Here is an 18,241-nt window from a genome sequence, read left to right as displayed (position 1 = left end):
TTTAAGGTATTTATCACAGCCATTAAATTAACTCGACTCGCAAACCGACAAATGGTTTTGTGTCGTTGACTCCAGACATCCGAGACATCAACCTTGTGTCCACTCAAATCAAAAAGGGATTTTGTTCACATTTTTTTTTAACTTCATCAATCGGTGCTAATTTTATGGCCACATAAACTTCTTTTCACTCTTAAAAAAACTATAGCTCTACGACAGCAAAATATATACATTCTAAGTCCACCTCCAACACCGACTACGCCAACCCAACCACTTCTGAAACGACAGCTGGACAGACTTGTTGTTGGCATATCCAGTAAAAACTATACTTTCCACAACAAATCGTCTCTTGTTTCTCACTGCTCTTCTTAAACACAACGATAAATTGTGCGCACACAAAAATTACACAGACACACAATATCCATCCGATGAGGAAGAACTACCTAGTGGAAACCAACCGTAGCAAAGGAAGGTGAAAAGTTTTGAACGGAATAATTTGATGATAACCTTCCGGTTGGAAAAAAGTGAAATTATGCAAATTTATTCCAGTACAACTGCGGCAGTACTAGACCTACCCATGCTGCCTGCCTCGTGGGGTGTATCCACAAACGCAACACAGCAAGAGTTTTTTTCCGGATGGAGGTTCCGACGGTTTGAAGCGACCAGCAGGGCAAGTACAAGTAACATCCATCCGTTTGTTCTCAGATTTTTTTTTTCTTCTTCTGTGTTTTAAACCAGCGTCAGAGCGTCATCAGCGTCATTGCTCCATGGCCATGGGACGATGTAAATGCGTAAGGTGCAGCAACCGAAAGCCAGCTAGCCGACCGAAAGGGGAAAGAGTTGCTTCCTTCATTTAATGCCTCCTCCAGTGCGCGATGAACGTTTCCACGGTTGGGGAGGGGAATTTTTAGTGAGGCGTAGTGAGATGAAGTTTTTCTCATGTACAACAAGTCATGATTTTACCACCACAACTCTACAGCCCGCTTTTTTAGCTGAGTTCGCTTTCCCCGCCGTCTATTTCCGATGGTGAGTACAAGCTACAGCTCATTCGTCTTCCATTGCTAACCACCGAAAGGCTCTCGACTGGGCCACGTCAACGGGCGTTTGCCGTAAGGACGCCATCGTCATTGCAGAAAAGCTGTTTAATCAGCGTTTTAAGCACAAAAGTTGTGTAAATGAGATTCTCAAAAAGCTGGAAATGATTGATGTTTGTTTTCGGTTCAACTTTTCCCAGCGTTTCCAGTGGATCGTGTTTTGTTTCTTTCTGCTGTATGTGTGTGTTTTCTGTCCTGCCTTGCCCTTCCCGTAAGCTTTGGCAGTTGAAAATTTGTGATGGCATGTTATCTAGCCAGTTGTTGTTTTCCTCCGGCACAATTCAAACCGGTTAACTCGCCCGAAGGTAATAGTTGAAGTGAAATCGGTACCGGAACATGACGCCCAGTTGACGGCGTGTAAAGATTGTTCACCTTACGGTCTACGCTTGGCAGATCGTAGCGTACCAGAAGTCAAGAAGGGAAAGTCGTTCATTCGTCGACAAAGGATATTGGCAATGGAGAGGAAAAATTTAATGAGCAATGTGCCTGAGGGCTCTATATGTAGAGATAAATTAATTAAGTTTTAACACTTTTTATTGCTTTTAATTGTCGTATAAAAATTAATTTATATTCTCCTTCCCGTAATCACTGCAAATTTAAATATCCTTTTTAAACATTTCGATCATTTCACTTCAATTCCAACAACAGTTGGGATGTTCCATTACCAGCAATTTCGCCGATTCCCCGTTTTGAAGCTACATTTCCATTAACGTTAATGGTCGAGTGCCACTTGCTTGGCCATCGAATGTGCGCTATTTAATCGAAAATGTAGATGTAGCTGATGGAAAAGAAAAATAATAGCATCAGCACATACACACACACTCACACACCCATACAAAATGCGATCCAACAACGCACAATAATAGCCCCACGGCACCGCAACACTGGCGGTGTGAATACCAAAACATCCGACTGATCTTGCCACGCCGAAATGCCGCACCGTTCCTACCATTCGCACCAAATTTTGCGCCCATCGTCCAATGGGTGCCTCTATCTTGACGATTCTAACTTCTTCCCTCATCGCAGCCAGAAAGTATGGTTTGTGTCGGTATGGATGCTGGAAGAAGAGCATTTTAAATTGTTTACATTACCATTAAATCTAAATTATGTACAATTTATTGTTTTCAAGTGTTCCGCCTGATAGCGGTGGCATCGGAAGCATTGTACCTGGTGCTGGCTGGTTGGATGACTGGTGGGTCACACAGAATGGTTTTATGAAACTGTCCAACCTCAATGAACGTGTTTTTGTAGTGGTAGTGAGTAACTGTTGAGAGGATATGAGGGAGGTGCAGGATAGAAACGCGAGACAGCAAGCGACGAAAGTAAAACGAGAATGATTTAATGCGACTGTCAAAATTTACATACGTCAGGTGATCGCCTCGAAGGAAATTGAAATGCCACCGGTGCGTTTTTGCATCGGTTGTTTAGGGTTTCAATATCCAATACGGATAGTTTTTGTTTGCTTTCCTGGTGCAAGCCCGTTTACGTCACAATTCTGATAGCGAAGAAAATTTTCTATTCATCGTTGTAAATAGTCATAATGTGCCTTTTATGAAACGTACAGTACTGAAAGATTCCCATATTTGTTGTAGCCTGATACTATTGAGAAATTGTGTATATAAAGGCTAAGAATTCAATGCTTAAGGCACGTCCAATTGTTTCCATCATTAAACAATTCCACCACCAACTGCATGTTTTCAGGCGCAACAAAAAGCTTTCTTTATTTCACTTTAAGCAGTAATAATCCTATATTAATGATTCTAACATGATTTATTTATATTAATTCCCATTCTCAAAAGCATTGCGACTTACGATCAATGACGTTGTTTAAACGCTTAAATCTGTTGAGTTGAAAGATGATTGAGTTTAAAAGATGATTTTCCTTTGAAATTCTTTGTATAAATCGTCTTAAACCATATTACCTTTAAGATTTCACTCATGCTTGAGTAAAACTCCCCAAAACCGAGAGAATTATTCACTTCACCTAGTCAAATTAGAGTGTTCTTTCGGCATCCAGTATCGCTAACAATCTTCAATCTATTTTGATCGCTAGGCATAGATAAATACATTCTTTTACAAGGACGCATCTCCGTGCTATAGGACATAGACACTGCTGCCCTTAATCCGTCATAGTGATATTCTACAGAACAGAGGCCCACCTTTTTCACGGGGAAACAAAAATAACCATCCCAACTCCACTTTGTAGTTAGTCAATCCTTCCGGATAGTTGACAGTTTTAGCAACACGGCTACCACTCGCCAGCGTTTGCTGCGATCCTGGAACGGAAGGAGTCAGAATAGCTCCAGCACCCGCCGCACTGCAAGCACGACGTACACAAAAGCTTACGCCTAAGCTAAATAGACACGTTGAGTGCCACTACTTGGCACGGTTGAAAGCACTCTCGTGAAAACCCGTCCAGCCCACTTAATTGCCAGCGGGAAAACAAAGAACCGTGTGCCGGGAGCCAGGTCGGGTTGGACAAAAGCGCACCAAGGCGAAAGAGTGAAAAACTGCAACGGAACTAGGGATGGCCGTTATGTCGCCCTGTTTTCTTTTTTTGTATTGTTGGGCATCGCCGGACACCTTTCCTTCAATGTGCCATTGAGTTCCCGGAGCGTGCTCTCTCTATCTCTCTTTCCATGAGAGGAGTAGAATTTTCGGCAACGGCATAGCAGCATAAATGCAATCGGTTCAAGAAAGGAAGATTTAATGTTTCGATAGGATTAACTACGTTTTTGCACTTCCACCCGGTGTGCGGTTCGCTTCACTGTCCACGCGAAAGGCGCACTAGAGGAGTTGATCCTTTCACAGAGCGATTTACTCTGTTTTGCCGAAGTTTTATGTCCCGCCTTTGTCTTCTGCTACTGCTTTCCGCTATCTGTTGTGCGAATATTCCCATTTATTCATGTTTTCCTCGTGGTGCGGCAAGTTACGAAAAATGCTTCCATGGGTGTACACCACACAAACACAGACACACACACACAGAGAAAAAAAATGGTCCCCTTCACCGTCCAGCTTGGGCGATCCCATCGGTACAGGAAGGATCCCATTCATTTATTGTTATCCTTTCGCTGCTGCTGTGTATTTTATTTTTATTTTAGTAAGTTTCGGTACCACGTACTGATCATGTCGCTTTTGGACAGTGAAAAATTGTTTTCGTCGTATCGAAGCGTTAGCCGGGGGCTCACGCCCAGAGTGGCCAAACACTGGGCGAAACAGCTGTTCGTGGTGGTTAAAATGTAGCGGGTGGCAGTGGACGTTGAAACCAAATCGTTGTTAAGAGTGTTTTGACATGATTGACTCAAACTATCCAGCGTGGGAAATTTAGTACAGCACAAGAAACACTAAAAAGCGCCATCATTTCCGTTTGATCTTCAGCTGCGGAATGGGGTTGTGTGAGTGGCCAAAAGTGAACCGTGGATAAGTTTTGTGACCAACACCATGAATTGCTCTTCCTTAATGCAATTGTTGTATTTCCACCCCGACAACAAGCGATTATTGCACTTTTCATCTCACCTCTCCATTGGGTGGGTGGTGGAGCTTTTGTGCTGTTTTTTTTTTACTCTCGTCGGGAATATAGCCCGAGATGCTGTTGGTGCACAAACACATTTTTCTTTTCGCTTTACCCATGTACTGGCGTGCCATTTTCGGGAAGTTTTTTTTTCTCCAAACTCGTGTATGTGTGAGTGCGAGTGTTGTGTGTGTAATATGTTCGCCAAGTAAAAGCAAGTACTGTTTTTATTATACTACGCTTTGCATCAGCTTGCAGCACCAGCGAACGCGCATTCTGGCCAGTGCTCTCTTTTGTCTGGCTGGCGAAAAACGGTTTCGAGTCGATTGTTTGTTACGAAAGCAGCGACGCAGGCACTGTTCGCTATTATTTATGTTTTTATTTATTTTACGCCATATTTTTATCCATCGCCACGCCGCCGAGTACAGGGCGGTGGAAGAGAAACGAGTCGATGGTCTGCATCAGCACCGGCAGGCAATCAGGAGATATATTTTCCAACATACACTCAGCAACAACAACAAAAAAAACGGAAAACCAAACAAAATGGCTATAACCCACCGAACCAGGTTCATTGGCTTCTGCTGTGTGGTAAGTGTACCGTTCGTTCATTTGCCGACCGAAAACCCCCGCTTTGTATTGTGATCTTTTCAACCATACGTGGTATATGCGCTGAATGATGAGATGTTAACCCTGTGGGGTAGATACATGCCGACTTGTTTATGTTTCGAGTGCTTTGTTTTCCACCGCAAGCATGAAGCTGTGTGCCAACAAATCTGTCAATCACGCTGTTTGTATAGGGGTAAGCAATGTTTTGGATTTTTATTTTAAGCGGCAAGGATTGTGAATATGTAACACGAAGATTCGTTTATAAAGACGTTTTTTTAATAGATAGTAAATGGATTATTGTTTAGCTAACGTTTTTTTTATCGAGGTGTGCTTTGATTTGAAACAGTTTTGAACGTGTTTTGAAGAAACATATGAAGGAAATAAAGGTTATTTTAACCAAAAAGGATTACTTACTATACTTACCCTATTCATTTTTTTCTCGTTTCCATCAAAATAATTAAATTTGTTGAGAAAACCTCTTTAACTCCTCTCCATAGACAGCCACGGCCCCAAACCTTACCCCACTGCCACCCGGAGTTCGGAGTGAATGAAAATACGGGGATACAGTCATTTTCATTTGATTTCTTTGTTTTACCGTATTCCGAACGGTGTGAGTGCCTTTTGTCATTGTTCCTGTTGAAATATGAGAGGCGGTTTACGTGGCATTACGGGTGCGTGCGTACGTGTGCAGCGTCACTGTCAGCCAGCCTGATTGATTTCGGGCACGAAAGCTCTCGCGGGCTAATGATGAGATGTCATTTGGGATTACGGTAATCTGGTGGGATTATTAAAAATCAATTCCACGCTTCTCTTGAGACGCATCACCAACAAAAAAGAGATCGATTCGTATGTGGTTGGGGGTGTGCGTGTGTGCAGGCGGTGATGTTTTAAGGGGTTTTTTGGGGTATTTTGTTGTTGTTGTTTGTATTCAAAATAACGCAGCATAATCGGATGATGGATGGAAGCATTTACTTGCTTGACGGCTGAACAGATCAAAGGCTACGCAAACTCGTAGCTTAATTGAGGAGGATCTTTTTTTTTACATGAAATACATACTTTAACAACATTTGTTTATAAAAATTACCCACATAAAAGTAGTTCAAAATTAAGTATGATAAATACACTTCGCTTACTTAAAACCCCAACAAACACTGTTCCGGTTGCGAAAACGTAATGGAGATTTCCCGAAACGGACATTCGAACTTAAAACTGCACTACCGGTAGAAAACGGTGCATTCATTCGTTCCGTTCGAACGTTGTTTGATTTCACTAACGGTCACATAAATGCGGACACACACAGCCAAATACGAACGTACGTGCGCCGGAAGTACGCGCACGACGCTCAGAAAACTGAACCACCGTCGTAAAGCTCCTAATAACGCCATAATTAGCTCTGGCGTAGCTTTCCACCATTCGATCCCGGCAGCCAGTTTGCTGTGGCCTGGAAACAGCTTGACCGATCACGGACGACGGATGATTGCGGATATTTTTCTGCCTCCGTGGCTTTATTTTATTTTCCAAATGGCGATTTATTATCATTCCTATCATCCGCACGGTACGACACCCGGTCGCATGGATGCCCTGATGTCCGTTGAACCGATGGCGTGACTGTCGTTGCCATATGAATGAAGCCATCGCATGGAGCGACCGAGCAAAACGATGAACCTAAGGATGAACATTTTGCACGGTCCATCGCACCGCTTTCCACAATGTTTCCGATCAGTGCGCGTGACGGGGTAATAACACGTTCAGCCGGTGAATGGCCAACTATTTAATGTTGTCCTTTAAAATGGATTAAAGAGATGAATGGTTTGTCGTTCGTGGTATGTTACCAAATTGACAGCTTTTCAAGCTAGTTTTGTCGAACTTATGGCACACTTTTTAACACAATTTTTACATTCACGCATATTTCTTTATGCTTCTTAAAGTGTACTTACAGTCGCATGGTCTTTTTTTACAGAAAACTGCAACCGGATGGATTTAATGGCGCTAAACTACACCTTCTACCGAAACCGAATACGTCAAATTTGCAAAAGAACGACTCTGTTTGCAAAACTGACCTCCTTTTCGGGTATTTTTGTTCGGAAACGATTCTGCTTAACAATACCATTGGAAATGCGAGAAACGTTTCGCACATGCATCAAGAGCCCACACAAAAGAGCACGAATCGTCACGGCGTTCCATTGGGGGGATTAGATTCGTATCGTTCCCGGGGCATCGCTTGCATGGGCGGTCCAAACGCAGAACCGTTTCGGGAGGGGTACTCATCCGGAACAGAACGGAAGTGAAACTTTCGACCGCTGCCGTCTGCCGCAGAGTCGCCGCCGCCGCGCATCCAAGACCACAATCCGGGCACACACGATTCGTCGTCTAAACCCTTCACCGTAGCACAATGGCTACAGGAAACGGGACGAAAGCACTTGGTCCCGGGCATAATTGTTGGAGCTGTTCCGCTTTGGACAGTGTTTTATAAAGCAACAGCACACTTCCGGCTGTTACAGGTGGGTTGAATCAACAAATGAAACATGCCTGTATGATTCAGTGGAAGGGATGTTTTGTTAAAGTTTCATGATATAAGGCAGGGATTCAAATGGAATATTTCAAAAAATCGTATCAAATGGAGAAGGGTATATTTTACGATTAGTTATCTGAGCAAAGTCATTAATTGTTTCAATTTAGACTTTAAACTGAAGCGGTGATATATCCCGTAGCTCAGAGGATGGTTATCGGGATTTTGAAACGGCAATCTTCAACTCTTGGTTCGGAATGATTACGAGAAAGAATACACAATCCTGAGTAGGGTTTTGATAAAATTTATAAATTACTTTCTACATTTAAAATACTAAACGGTGAAACGGAGGTAGCAACTTTTAAAATACAAAACAAGGATACATTTTCTCTAATGGCCATTATTTGTTTCATGTTTCATGCTCAAGAGAAATAATTATCAGACATTTCTGATAACTTGAGCTACAAAAAATGAAACTTTTTTTTGTTCCAGTTTTTGAAATGTGATTTATCATTTTTTCTAAATTCTAGTTAATGTTTGAAATACAAAACCATTAAAGGTGAAACACTTGAGATAATTTAAAATTAAAATTAGTTTTTTTTTCTTACAATCCAGCAATGGATGACCAATTACACTATAGGTTTATTCATTAAGCCACATTTTAAGATTGAAACGCCTGCTGTTAAACCGAAGACGAATGGGCATAATTTTTAAAAGGAAGTCATTTTGAGCACTATTGAAAATTTATTTCTAAACATACGCCACACCGCCATCCATTACCTACGTCCGGTTGAAATATGCTCCCGTAGGCATTATTACGAACATTCGAATAGATTTAAATTACCCACTGCAAACTCATCACATTTGCTTTCCTTTTCCTTTACCATGCCCTTTTCCTTTATGCAATCCATCCAAACGCAACCATATTCTTCACCAAACAAATCCGCCTGATTTTCCATACAATTTGCTATTTGCAAGGAAAAGCGAGAGAGAAAGACAGTGCGGTATCGTACGCCCGCCAGAAAAAAAGCAGCCCATTCAGCAGTGGGACAAATAAAATTTCACCATAAATTAGGATGAGCTGTACGACAAAATAAATATCTGGCCCATCGGGGCAGACACTCTACACCGTTTCTCTAGCTCCCCCCTTTCCCTTTACGATCCCTTAACCACCCCATCCTGCAGAGTGTGTGCGTGGGAAAACGAATGGCGCAACGAGTTGCATGCCGAAGCGTCGAGGGAAATGACAATGTGGGCATTTTTCATGTCTTCACCCAATCGCCACACCCTTACCCCCTGTCCCTTTCTGTTCCATTTTACGGTAGGCTCACCTTCAATCATGGTCCCCACCATCGCCGGAAGTACTGCTGGTACGGTGAAGAATCGGAACGAGCGACCCGGGTGCGTTCCAAATCAGGAGCGAATGATACCGGTTTCACACTGAAGCGCCCTTCAAATAGAAAAATCTGAGCTAGCAATTTTACATCTTCTTTGTGTGTGACCTCTTTTCGTCCCCATCCCTGCCCCTCACTTGCCAACTAGCTCCTCGGCCTGCTTTTTTTCTCCTTCTTTTCTGTGCCATCACCCATGGCTGAATAAATTTGCAATCTTTCAAAATGAGATAACGCTTGTTACGCGTGCCCGTGGTCGAAGTGTATATAAATAAATGATTACTTAATATTCAAGAGTCATTCTCGTCGCCTTGTCGTCCTCATAGGGTTTTCCTTTTTTTTTTGCATGGAAAACCTGGGACAATATGGCCACTTTTAGGTAAAACGGCGGGCCCCTTTCTCGCTGCGAGCGCACGGCCCATCCATCAGCTGTTGTAACTTTGCTGACACTCACTTTATTCCTTTTCCCATGACTGTAAAATTGGGTTGCTCAATGGGCTGAGGCGAGCATATTCATGAAGGTGGGTTTTAAGGGGTTTCTCTCCATTCTGCAAGCAATTGTAGGAGTAATTTTGGGGTATTTGCCTTTTTGAGTGGATAAGAGTGTCCGCTCTTTGCTTTATTAATTATATCTGTATCTTAATGATGTATTGTACTATTTGTTGTATAATATTTGGTTTGGAAATGGTTTCGACCTCCTGAGGATTGAGGATATTGAAATAAGGTTTATATCCAGTGAGAATACCTAATAAAAAGTCTAAGCTCTGAAAAATGAAAATAAAACTCAAATACGTTGTTGGTCATTATCATCAATTATCGTCAATTTATATCGCAAAGTTATGCGAAACGAAGAAATACCAAACTACAAATAAATAAGTACACCTTTCAATATGGCCTATCTGCATTCCCTTCTTATGGCTATGGCTTATCCATCATCATCTTATTATAACTTATACAACTTACCACTACTTCCCCGAAGTTCTGGGTTGTTAAATTAAGGCACGACAAAAAAATAGACCGTTTTATTTGTCATATTAAAACCTTTTACGAATTATTTCAGTAAACTGAAAACAAAAAAAAAGTTACTTCACCAAAACAAAATTATTTTAATATTGAACAGAGCGAAACAAATGCTGTTTAAAGATTTCCGATAATATAAATTGATATATTTCGACAACATTTATTGCCAGCAAAGCTTCCACAACGAATGCCAACTATTTTTCAACTCTTTTAAATTAATGCATTGTACGAAAATACAACAACAAAAAAATATTGAACAGTACAATATTCTCATGCTCTGTGCTTTTCTCACTTTTTCAACAATCCACTCCAATGAGTTTCATCCTTTCATCAAAGAAAACACAAACAGATTTCCGTTTGCCCGAGCAGTTTGCAGAAAGTTTCATTACAAAACCCCTTTTGTCTTTATCGAAATCCGCACCCCCAGCACCCATTACGCAACAACTAGCCGGGTTTGGTGAGCCGACCAACAAGTAAGCGAAAAATAAAACACACTTCAAAGCACCGATCCGTTTTTGCATATAATGCACCTTGAAGCGTACGTCTACTTACGGCGCCAGGAAAAGGAAGCAAAGCAGCAAACAAACAGAGAAAAAATCAACGACATCCAGCAAACAGATTCACGGCAAACAACTAACTGGGACGGTAACTTCCAGTGTGAGATCGCGCGGGACGCCAATCGTTCGATTCATTTACACTCGCTTCGATATTTTTGCCCCCCCTGCTCATGCTTTGCCGGAAGCTCATTTTGGGCGCGTAAACAACATCGGAAGTGCGGGAATGGCACTCCTGCTCAATGGAGCTTCGAACTTGTTTTATTTTTTCCACTCTCGAGATTGTTTGGATTTTTGCATTTTTTTTTCCGATGCTAACCAAACTTTCCAATCATTCGCTTTCGAATCAAAGTTTTTCAAAAAGTAATCAACTCACTCTCGTTCATGCGTCGTTTCCTTCTCCATTGCGGACGAATGAAGTTCTCCTAAAAAATTTCCGTACTCGATTCCAGACCAGTAGAGTTTCCCGGTTTTTTCCTCCCCGTGCGCATTCCCGAGTTTTCAATTCCACGCGCCCACTTTCAAATCTTTTCATCGATGGTGCCTTCGGGGTTCGATTTGGGCAATGGCTTCGATACGGGAATTTCACGAAGTTTCACGTGCAAGTGGGGCAAACGCTTTGCTCAATGCACTTCCCAGCCATACGCTGGCAGCAGTTGAAACTGCTTCAATATGCAGATTTAAGCGAATAAAATGTGATAGATTAAAATGAGGATGAATTCTAATAAGCTCTGGGCGCTTACATTTTTGCTTCCAGATCCATCGGCATATCCTCTTCTATCGGACGAGTTGGGGATGGGAGCGCATTATCTGCAAAGAGGTGGAAAGAAAGAGAAGCAAAGTGAAAATGAAAATCAGCTCGACTGACTTTGGATGAGGTGAGTTTACACAACGATTAGAACATTGGCCTTCCTGTGGAAGTTAAAGTCCCTAGAAGGATGAGTAAACTGTGGCACTGACAAAAGTTAACTTTTTACTTAACCTTTGATGATCAATACGTAAGGGAAATGGCGTTACAAAAAAAAACCGAATGGTGATGAATTTGAAATTTAGATAAGCCGCACATGGCTATGGATATGCTAAATACTTTGGAAAAATACGCATTGTTTGGAAAGTAGAAAATGAGAAAACGATACGAATTCGTTCTGTAATAGGAAGACACAGTAGAGAAACTTTTCTAATAATGATTTCTTTTCGTTGGGTTGATTGAAATAAAAACAGCTTCGATTATGTTGTAAAACTTCAATCATTTATTTTCTACCTCCAAAAACCGTCAAAGTCGTCCCAGTACCTCTGTTTGTGCAACGAAAATTGAACGGTTCATTTAACCTTGCTCCGTTCATGCGTTCCAATGTAACCCATATTCAGCACAATATGTCCAGCAAGCTGGCGTAAATGTAGGCAATTTTCCATCGAGTTGAGTGAAATCTAATCTCGCTAATGAGGAAATATGACAGGCTTATGACGCACACCCAACCGGCCCCGTTCCCAGGTTCTCATTCATGAAACCATAATGCCCAACCCCGTAAGTACGTTGGGATAGATCCGAAAAGTGGCCCTCTAGTAGCATTTACCGAAACTGCCCGCCCGCCTCGGAAACCGCTCGATTACAATCCGCCCTTGTTGCGAAGCTTATCGGATTGAAAATCAAGCCCAGATCAAGCCCACAGCCGTGGCACAGCGGACATCGCCCACATCAACGTGCAAAGTATCATTATTTTTATTTCTCAAACTCACCAACGTCTATTGTGTTGGTGGAACTGTGCGTTGCCCTTTCCTGCTTACTGGTCAGCAGCAGATGGACGGACGTTATTGGGCCGGATTATCGCGCAAACTTGAGGATGGTATCGGGTGGTTCGCAATCCGCGCAGAGACCCGTATCGATCGGTCTCCGTGTACGGTTTCGTTAAATATCTCCATTTGGCAGACTGTCCCCCTTTTTTTGCCAGAGAAGTACCACCATCGTCACCCTCACTTTCGATACGACTGTCAATCGATAGCAAGCGAACCGTATCTAATGAAGCTTTCAGCAGCAGCAGCGGCAACAGCACACATGTCCGCAGGCAGAGTCATCGAATGTATGGCAAACAGAACGCTCAGTTTGGCAGATTTTAGATAGCACAGCACACCCGTGCTATGTGTCCATCTCCGACCGGGCATAAACGCAGTGAATCACACAGTTCTTCGGTTCCCGCTGCGGTACGGCGTTCGTTTGTTCATTCATTTAGTGAATTGAAAAACATTTATTTGCTTGCAAACGGCGACGGAGAAAAAAAATTTCGCACGCAAATAGAAGCGAGAAAGAAACCTGACCTGAAATGGCCTGGGCAGGAAATAAGCCTACAGTTTTTAGCCCGGCACTCATTGTGCGCATTCCAGAAAGCCCACACATAAAAAAGCTTAAGGTCATACAGAAGGGTCACCGAAGGGTCTGTCGGTACGGAATCGATACGAGCCCGAACCGATCTGATGGCTCCTGTTGGTGCTTTAATCGAAAACCGACCCGAGAAAACGGAAAGCGGGGGAAAAATCGACCAGAGAGAGAAAAATGAAATAAATTAATCGAATGTGCGCCCTTACTCCCAATAGGTGTGCCCACTACTCGATGACAGATCGAAACGAAATCGGCTCGGTTCATTTGATGGACCAGCCCGCAACAGTGCCAAGCGCCTGGTCGTAGCCGAGGGGCCGAACATTAGTCTTCCTGAGAGAACCAAATGGGATGGATAAAAGAAATAAAACATCATCCGTCGAACCGCACAACCGTACCGGGTTGTGCCAACACGCTGGTGGACGTCCGATGGCAGAGTTCTTGTACGCCGCATTTCGGATTCGGTGGCACCAACGTTTGGAACTGAGCATACGAGGGACGTATCGGTTGCGGTTGTCCATTGCTGGAGCCAGTTTTCGTAATAGTTATAACTTATCGACAGATTGATAAATGTTCACCCTGAAGGGTACAACCTCGACGACTCGACACTTAATGGGAGGAGCGTTGGACGGTGGCCCACGGGTAAAAGTTAACGTAGCTAGTGGTGAAAGCTTCGTTAGTAGGTTTTTTTTTCTCTTTTTATTCGATGATGTTGTATGTGGTGCAGACGTGCAATCTACTACTGTATCACGTTGATTTTTTTTGCCTGCTCACTTGTTTCTGGTGACGTTAGTGATCATGCCGATGATGATGATGATGATGATGATGTTTGATGATGACCGTACACGTCTTGCGGGGGTGCTGAAAGACCAAACTGCTTATTCATCATTTTTGCCACAAATAAACTTACGCACCGACCGTGAACTGGTGCGGCGAACAACAGCATACCACCGCAAACACGTACGCAACGATCGGAAAAAGCTCACGTAATGAAATGACTTTCCATCAGTTCGGGTTTTTTGAGGAACTAAAAAAAAAAGACGGAACGGGGAAAAAGCGAACAGGGTGAAGGGGGGTTGTGTCGTTGATTAAAAGAACTACACTAATGGAGGAAAGGAATGGAAACCCTAGGCAATTGCCAAATGCCCCAAACGTAACACATACATCGGTGATTTATGGCGCGTAGATCGATCGTACCCATCCCGCACATTGTTGCTCCGGTGATGGAGTGCGGATTGGATGCGTTGACAAATTTGCTGATTGAAAGGCACCTGGAAGTGAAGCGGTTTATGTGTGTGTGTGTGTTATATTACTACCTAGAAAAGGAACTACAGAAAAGTGTCATAAAGCTGTTGAATAACCATACTTTGCTGTAGATGCTCTATGGAGTGACGTATAACTATAGGAATGTAGCAGCTATTGATCTTGAAAAGCGCTCTTGAACAATTTGTGTTTAGGAAAAAGAGGCTAAGAAGTACGAATTACTTTTTAAATAGCCAATAGTCTTTTCTAAAGCACAGATTATTCAGATTCTCCGCGCACATTTATGGCTTTGACGTACATTAATGACATATATAATATAGCCAGTTTCCAATGCAGAAAAGTGTTTTTACAAAAATTGTAATATAATTTCAAGGACGAATACGTGAACTATTTTTATTGCCACCCAGCTGTTTCCACATGACCGATTTAAGCTACATTGCGATTGCGACACTTGCGTATGTATTGAAACGATTTCAGAAATATCAAAGCAACATCAGGAAAGAGAAACAAAATTTACTTTCAGTTCCAAACGTTGATGGTACCGGAAAATGATGAGGAATTTCAGTTGAGAGTACAACAGAATATCTTCGAATGGATTATTTAATTTGAAACTAACAGGAGTTAAGGTTAACTTGTGGTAAATCGGAAACTACCCGGCAAAAACAATGTGAAACAAATTTAATTATATTATAATTTCAATTAAGTAGGATTTATGTGCTCTCAAGACAATCATAACTAACGATTGAAGATGTTTTTAATGCTTTTCTCAAACTTTGGTACGCTTTGAACATTCCCAACAGTTCCAAAACCTTTCATAAGTGTTTTTTTAACCCCGTACCAACTACTTGTAGTTCTCCTCGGACAGCAAAACTCTCAAGTAATCGTTCCACACCTTTACGCCTTGAAAGACACACTTGAAAAGTTAACCCACTCAAAGAAAGGATGTTGTCCGAAAAACTGCCCTTTAGTGGATGTTCGTCTGTCCCTGCACTCATAATTGATCAAAGCAAGATTCTTTCCAAGAAAACCTTCACCCTATGCTCGTCCCAGCAACGCCGTTGGACGCACTCAAACCAGTGAGGATAATAAAACCGGACACAGCATATGCACATTTACGGCTACCGTACACTCCGTTACGAGGCCTGCGGTGTTACGACTTACGATTGCCTTGGGAATGGCTTTTCCTGCGGGCAACCGCAGGCGGGTGGTTCACATTGTGTGGTCTAGTATGGGCGGTGGCTACACATTTTGGGACACCATTCAGTGTGCTCTTCTGTGGCCGAAACGATGTGACTGACCTGAAAAGCAAACACACACACACGAGCGCGCGCGCGCTCCCGTTTCGCACTGTATTTCTTCTGTAACCAAGCGAACGGATGAAGATTCATACAGCAATTATTGCACCAACTGAAGCGAAGGGCCTAATGTTGCTACTTCTGCTGCCGCTATCTTAAGGACTGTGCTGGCCGCATGCTATAAACCCATGTTCAAACGGTACATGCCTGCCGTCCGTGTGGTGTCACAATTGTTCACCAACACTAGCGTACCAGGGGTTTTTTTACGATGGTCTCAAATAAACAAGTTATTAAACAATTTTCGTGTTATTAATAGTAGTGGCTGGAGTTTGCGCACGGCCACAAAACCCCAAACATCTTTATGAGGCCACATAAAAACGCCATAAAATTAGGATACCCTTCCATTTTCTTCCCAGCCGTGTGTGTGTGTGTGAGTTCGTAAATATTAACAACATTAAGGGAGCGTTTTTGTCCCATGCTTTTTTCCCCATGTGGTGTTTTGGGGTTTTACATGCGACGCTTTGTTTTTTGGAACGATTCCATAGGAATGACAAAACGATAAAACTCCATTAAACGCAATCACTAATGTTGGCGAGCATTTGATTGCGGTTTGCGTAATTAACATGGCGCTCGTGATGCTAATTTGTTTCACTGCAGCGCACCGTGCCGTTTAAGCTTAATCAAAACACAAATTTAGCAATATTGCAGCACACAGTACGTGTTTATCGCGCGCGCGCGCGTGCTCGTGTGTGTTTGAGAAATAAATCAAAATTGCTTTCTACCGTGGTGAATCTCAACCGATGCCCGCAAGGGATTTGCCAACCTGCTCGCTCTCGCCCGCTAAAGTTAGCACAAACACGCAAGAAAGCACCATCGTCCTTCCGGGTGCCAGTGGCTAAAATGACGAACGGTGACGTTACCATGACGGAAAGAAAAACATACACCACCCGAAAACACACGTTATTGCTGCTGTCATCTTTCCTTTCACACTGTTTCCCTGTGGGCTGTGTGCGTCTTTTTTCCCTTCTCGTTTTGTTTGTTGCCGTTTTCGGTTTTGTTTCTGTGCTTTTCCCATCCAACCATGGCGGGCAACACAACATCCGATCCATAAACAGAGTCTAAAATCATTTTTATGTTCACGCATAATGGCACCTACCCTAAACCAATATATCCAGGAAGCGAGGACCGCCAGAAGCGTTGCGAGGCAAGGAGCGGAAAACATCAGCCAAAAAAAAGGGAAAGTCAACCGAAAAGAGGCACACAAAAAATGTGAATCCTTGGCGCTCTCAAGCAAAGGCTCCTCGCTGGCGCCAGAAATAAAGTGGTGATGAAATATATATGTGTGTGTGTACGATGATGCGAAGAGGCTGAAGGGCCACACGGCCGGAGTAACATCGTGGTGGGAAAAGTGGAGAAACAAATCTGGCGGCAGATAAGTGAGTGTAGAACTCCCGAGATTTTTTTTCCGGTATTGTTTTGGAATCCATCTCGCTTAACTTCCCACACTCTCGCACTTTTACCTACTCCCCCAATACTGTATCACTTTTTTTACGTTCCCACGTAAAACACTGCACACAAAAAAGTTGAACAAAAAGCAACAATATTGAGCATCATGTGTTATATTTTCATAAGTGTGGTTAGGATGCGGGTACGGTACGGTTTGTCTTTTTGTCACACTACTGATCATGTTTGGTATTTTTAGGAGCCCACGATTACGCGGTCGATTCGGCGTGGTTTTATGCGCGAAGCAGTAACTTTCGTGTCGCCGTGGAGCAGTACTGATACGCCCAATGGAGACGCCTGGTGATTGACGGGAATTCCACGTGGTTCACAATAAAAGCTGCAAATAAACACACCATTTTCAGTGCTAAAAATTTGGTGCATTACAAATGTTGACGCTAATTTCACCTATTAAGCTGAATTCATTTTGTTTTATGAAATGTAAGAAACGTTTTCTTGTCATCGTATTCGAACACAATACAAAGTAACTGGATGGCCTTTCTTCTGACTGGAATAATCAACACTTTGTTGAACGTCACTGTGTTTGAATCGAACTGAAGTAAGTAATTCTACCGAGAACTCACTGCGTAATCTTACCTAATGAAATAACAAAAAATGAAGGTGTATCCATCCCGTTAGTATTACTCCCGGACGAAGGAAAGAAGCTTAAAATGGGAAAACACTTAAGAGCTTTTCACACGGTGCGGTGATCCGTGAAAGAACGTTTCTAGTTAAACCGGTAGTATGCCCGTAGGTGACAGTACAGGCTGCGTGTGAAAAAGCAAAAAACGATTGTATGCAACGAAGCGTGCTGACCTTGGGGGGATGTTTTCTTTAGCCGGAATCTGCACGGTCGACTTGAAGTTTAAGTAAGAAACGTTCAAGTTAGCTATACATTCTTCATTTCAAGGTGGTAAAACATTGTCAATTTTTTATATTTTTCCAAAAGCTCATTGGCGGCAAATGAACCATTTTTTTATCAAGCTACTTCAAGCGTGTGTAATTGGGTTTGTTATGCAAGTCGAGAAAAAGGACAATTTAATAAATAAATTTGATGAACTGGGTAAATGCTCTGTAATTACTCAATGTTAAATACATGGAATCACTCAATTTAAATATGTTTTCTTGTC

At 42.5% G+C, this 18,241-nt stretch overlaps 1 protein-coding gene across 1 annotated transcript in view; it reads right to left on the bottom strand.

The window, feature by feature from the left end:
* LOC128717407 (uncharacterized) overlaps window positions 1–14,263 on the bottom strand; it is a 31,526-nt gene extending 17,263 nt beyond the window's left edge. The window contains exons 1-2 of the mRNA XM_053811440.1: window positions 14,218–14,263; window positions 11,426–11,492 (exon numbers count right to left, since the gene is read on the bottom strand). Of these exons, the coding sequence (XP_053667415.1) occupies window positions 11,426–11,492; window positions 14,218–14,263 (113 nt within the window). The remainder of the gene's footprint in view (window positions 1–11,425; window positions 11,493–14,217) is intronic.
* Between the last annotated feature and the right edge of the window lie 3,978 nt (window positions 14,264–18,241).

This window comes from Anopheles marshallii, chromosome 2 (genome assembly GCF_943734725.1).
Source record: "Anopheles marshallii chromosome 2, idAnoMarsDA_429_01, whole genome shotgun sequence".
NCBI classification, from domain to species: Eukaryota; Metazoa; Arthropoda; class Insecta; order Diptera; family Culicidae; genus Anopheles; species Anopheles marshallii.
This window is presented reverse-complemented; position numbering and strand designations above follow the sequence as displayed.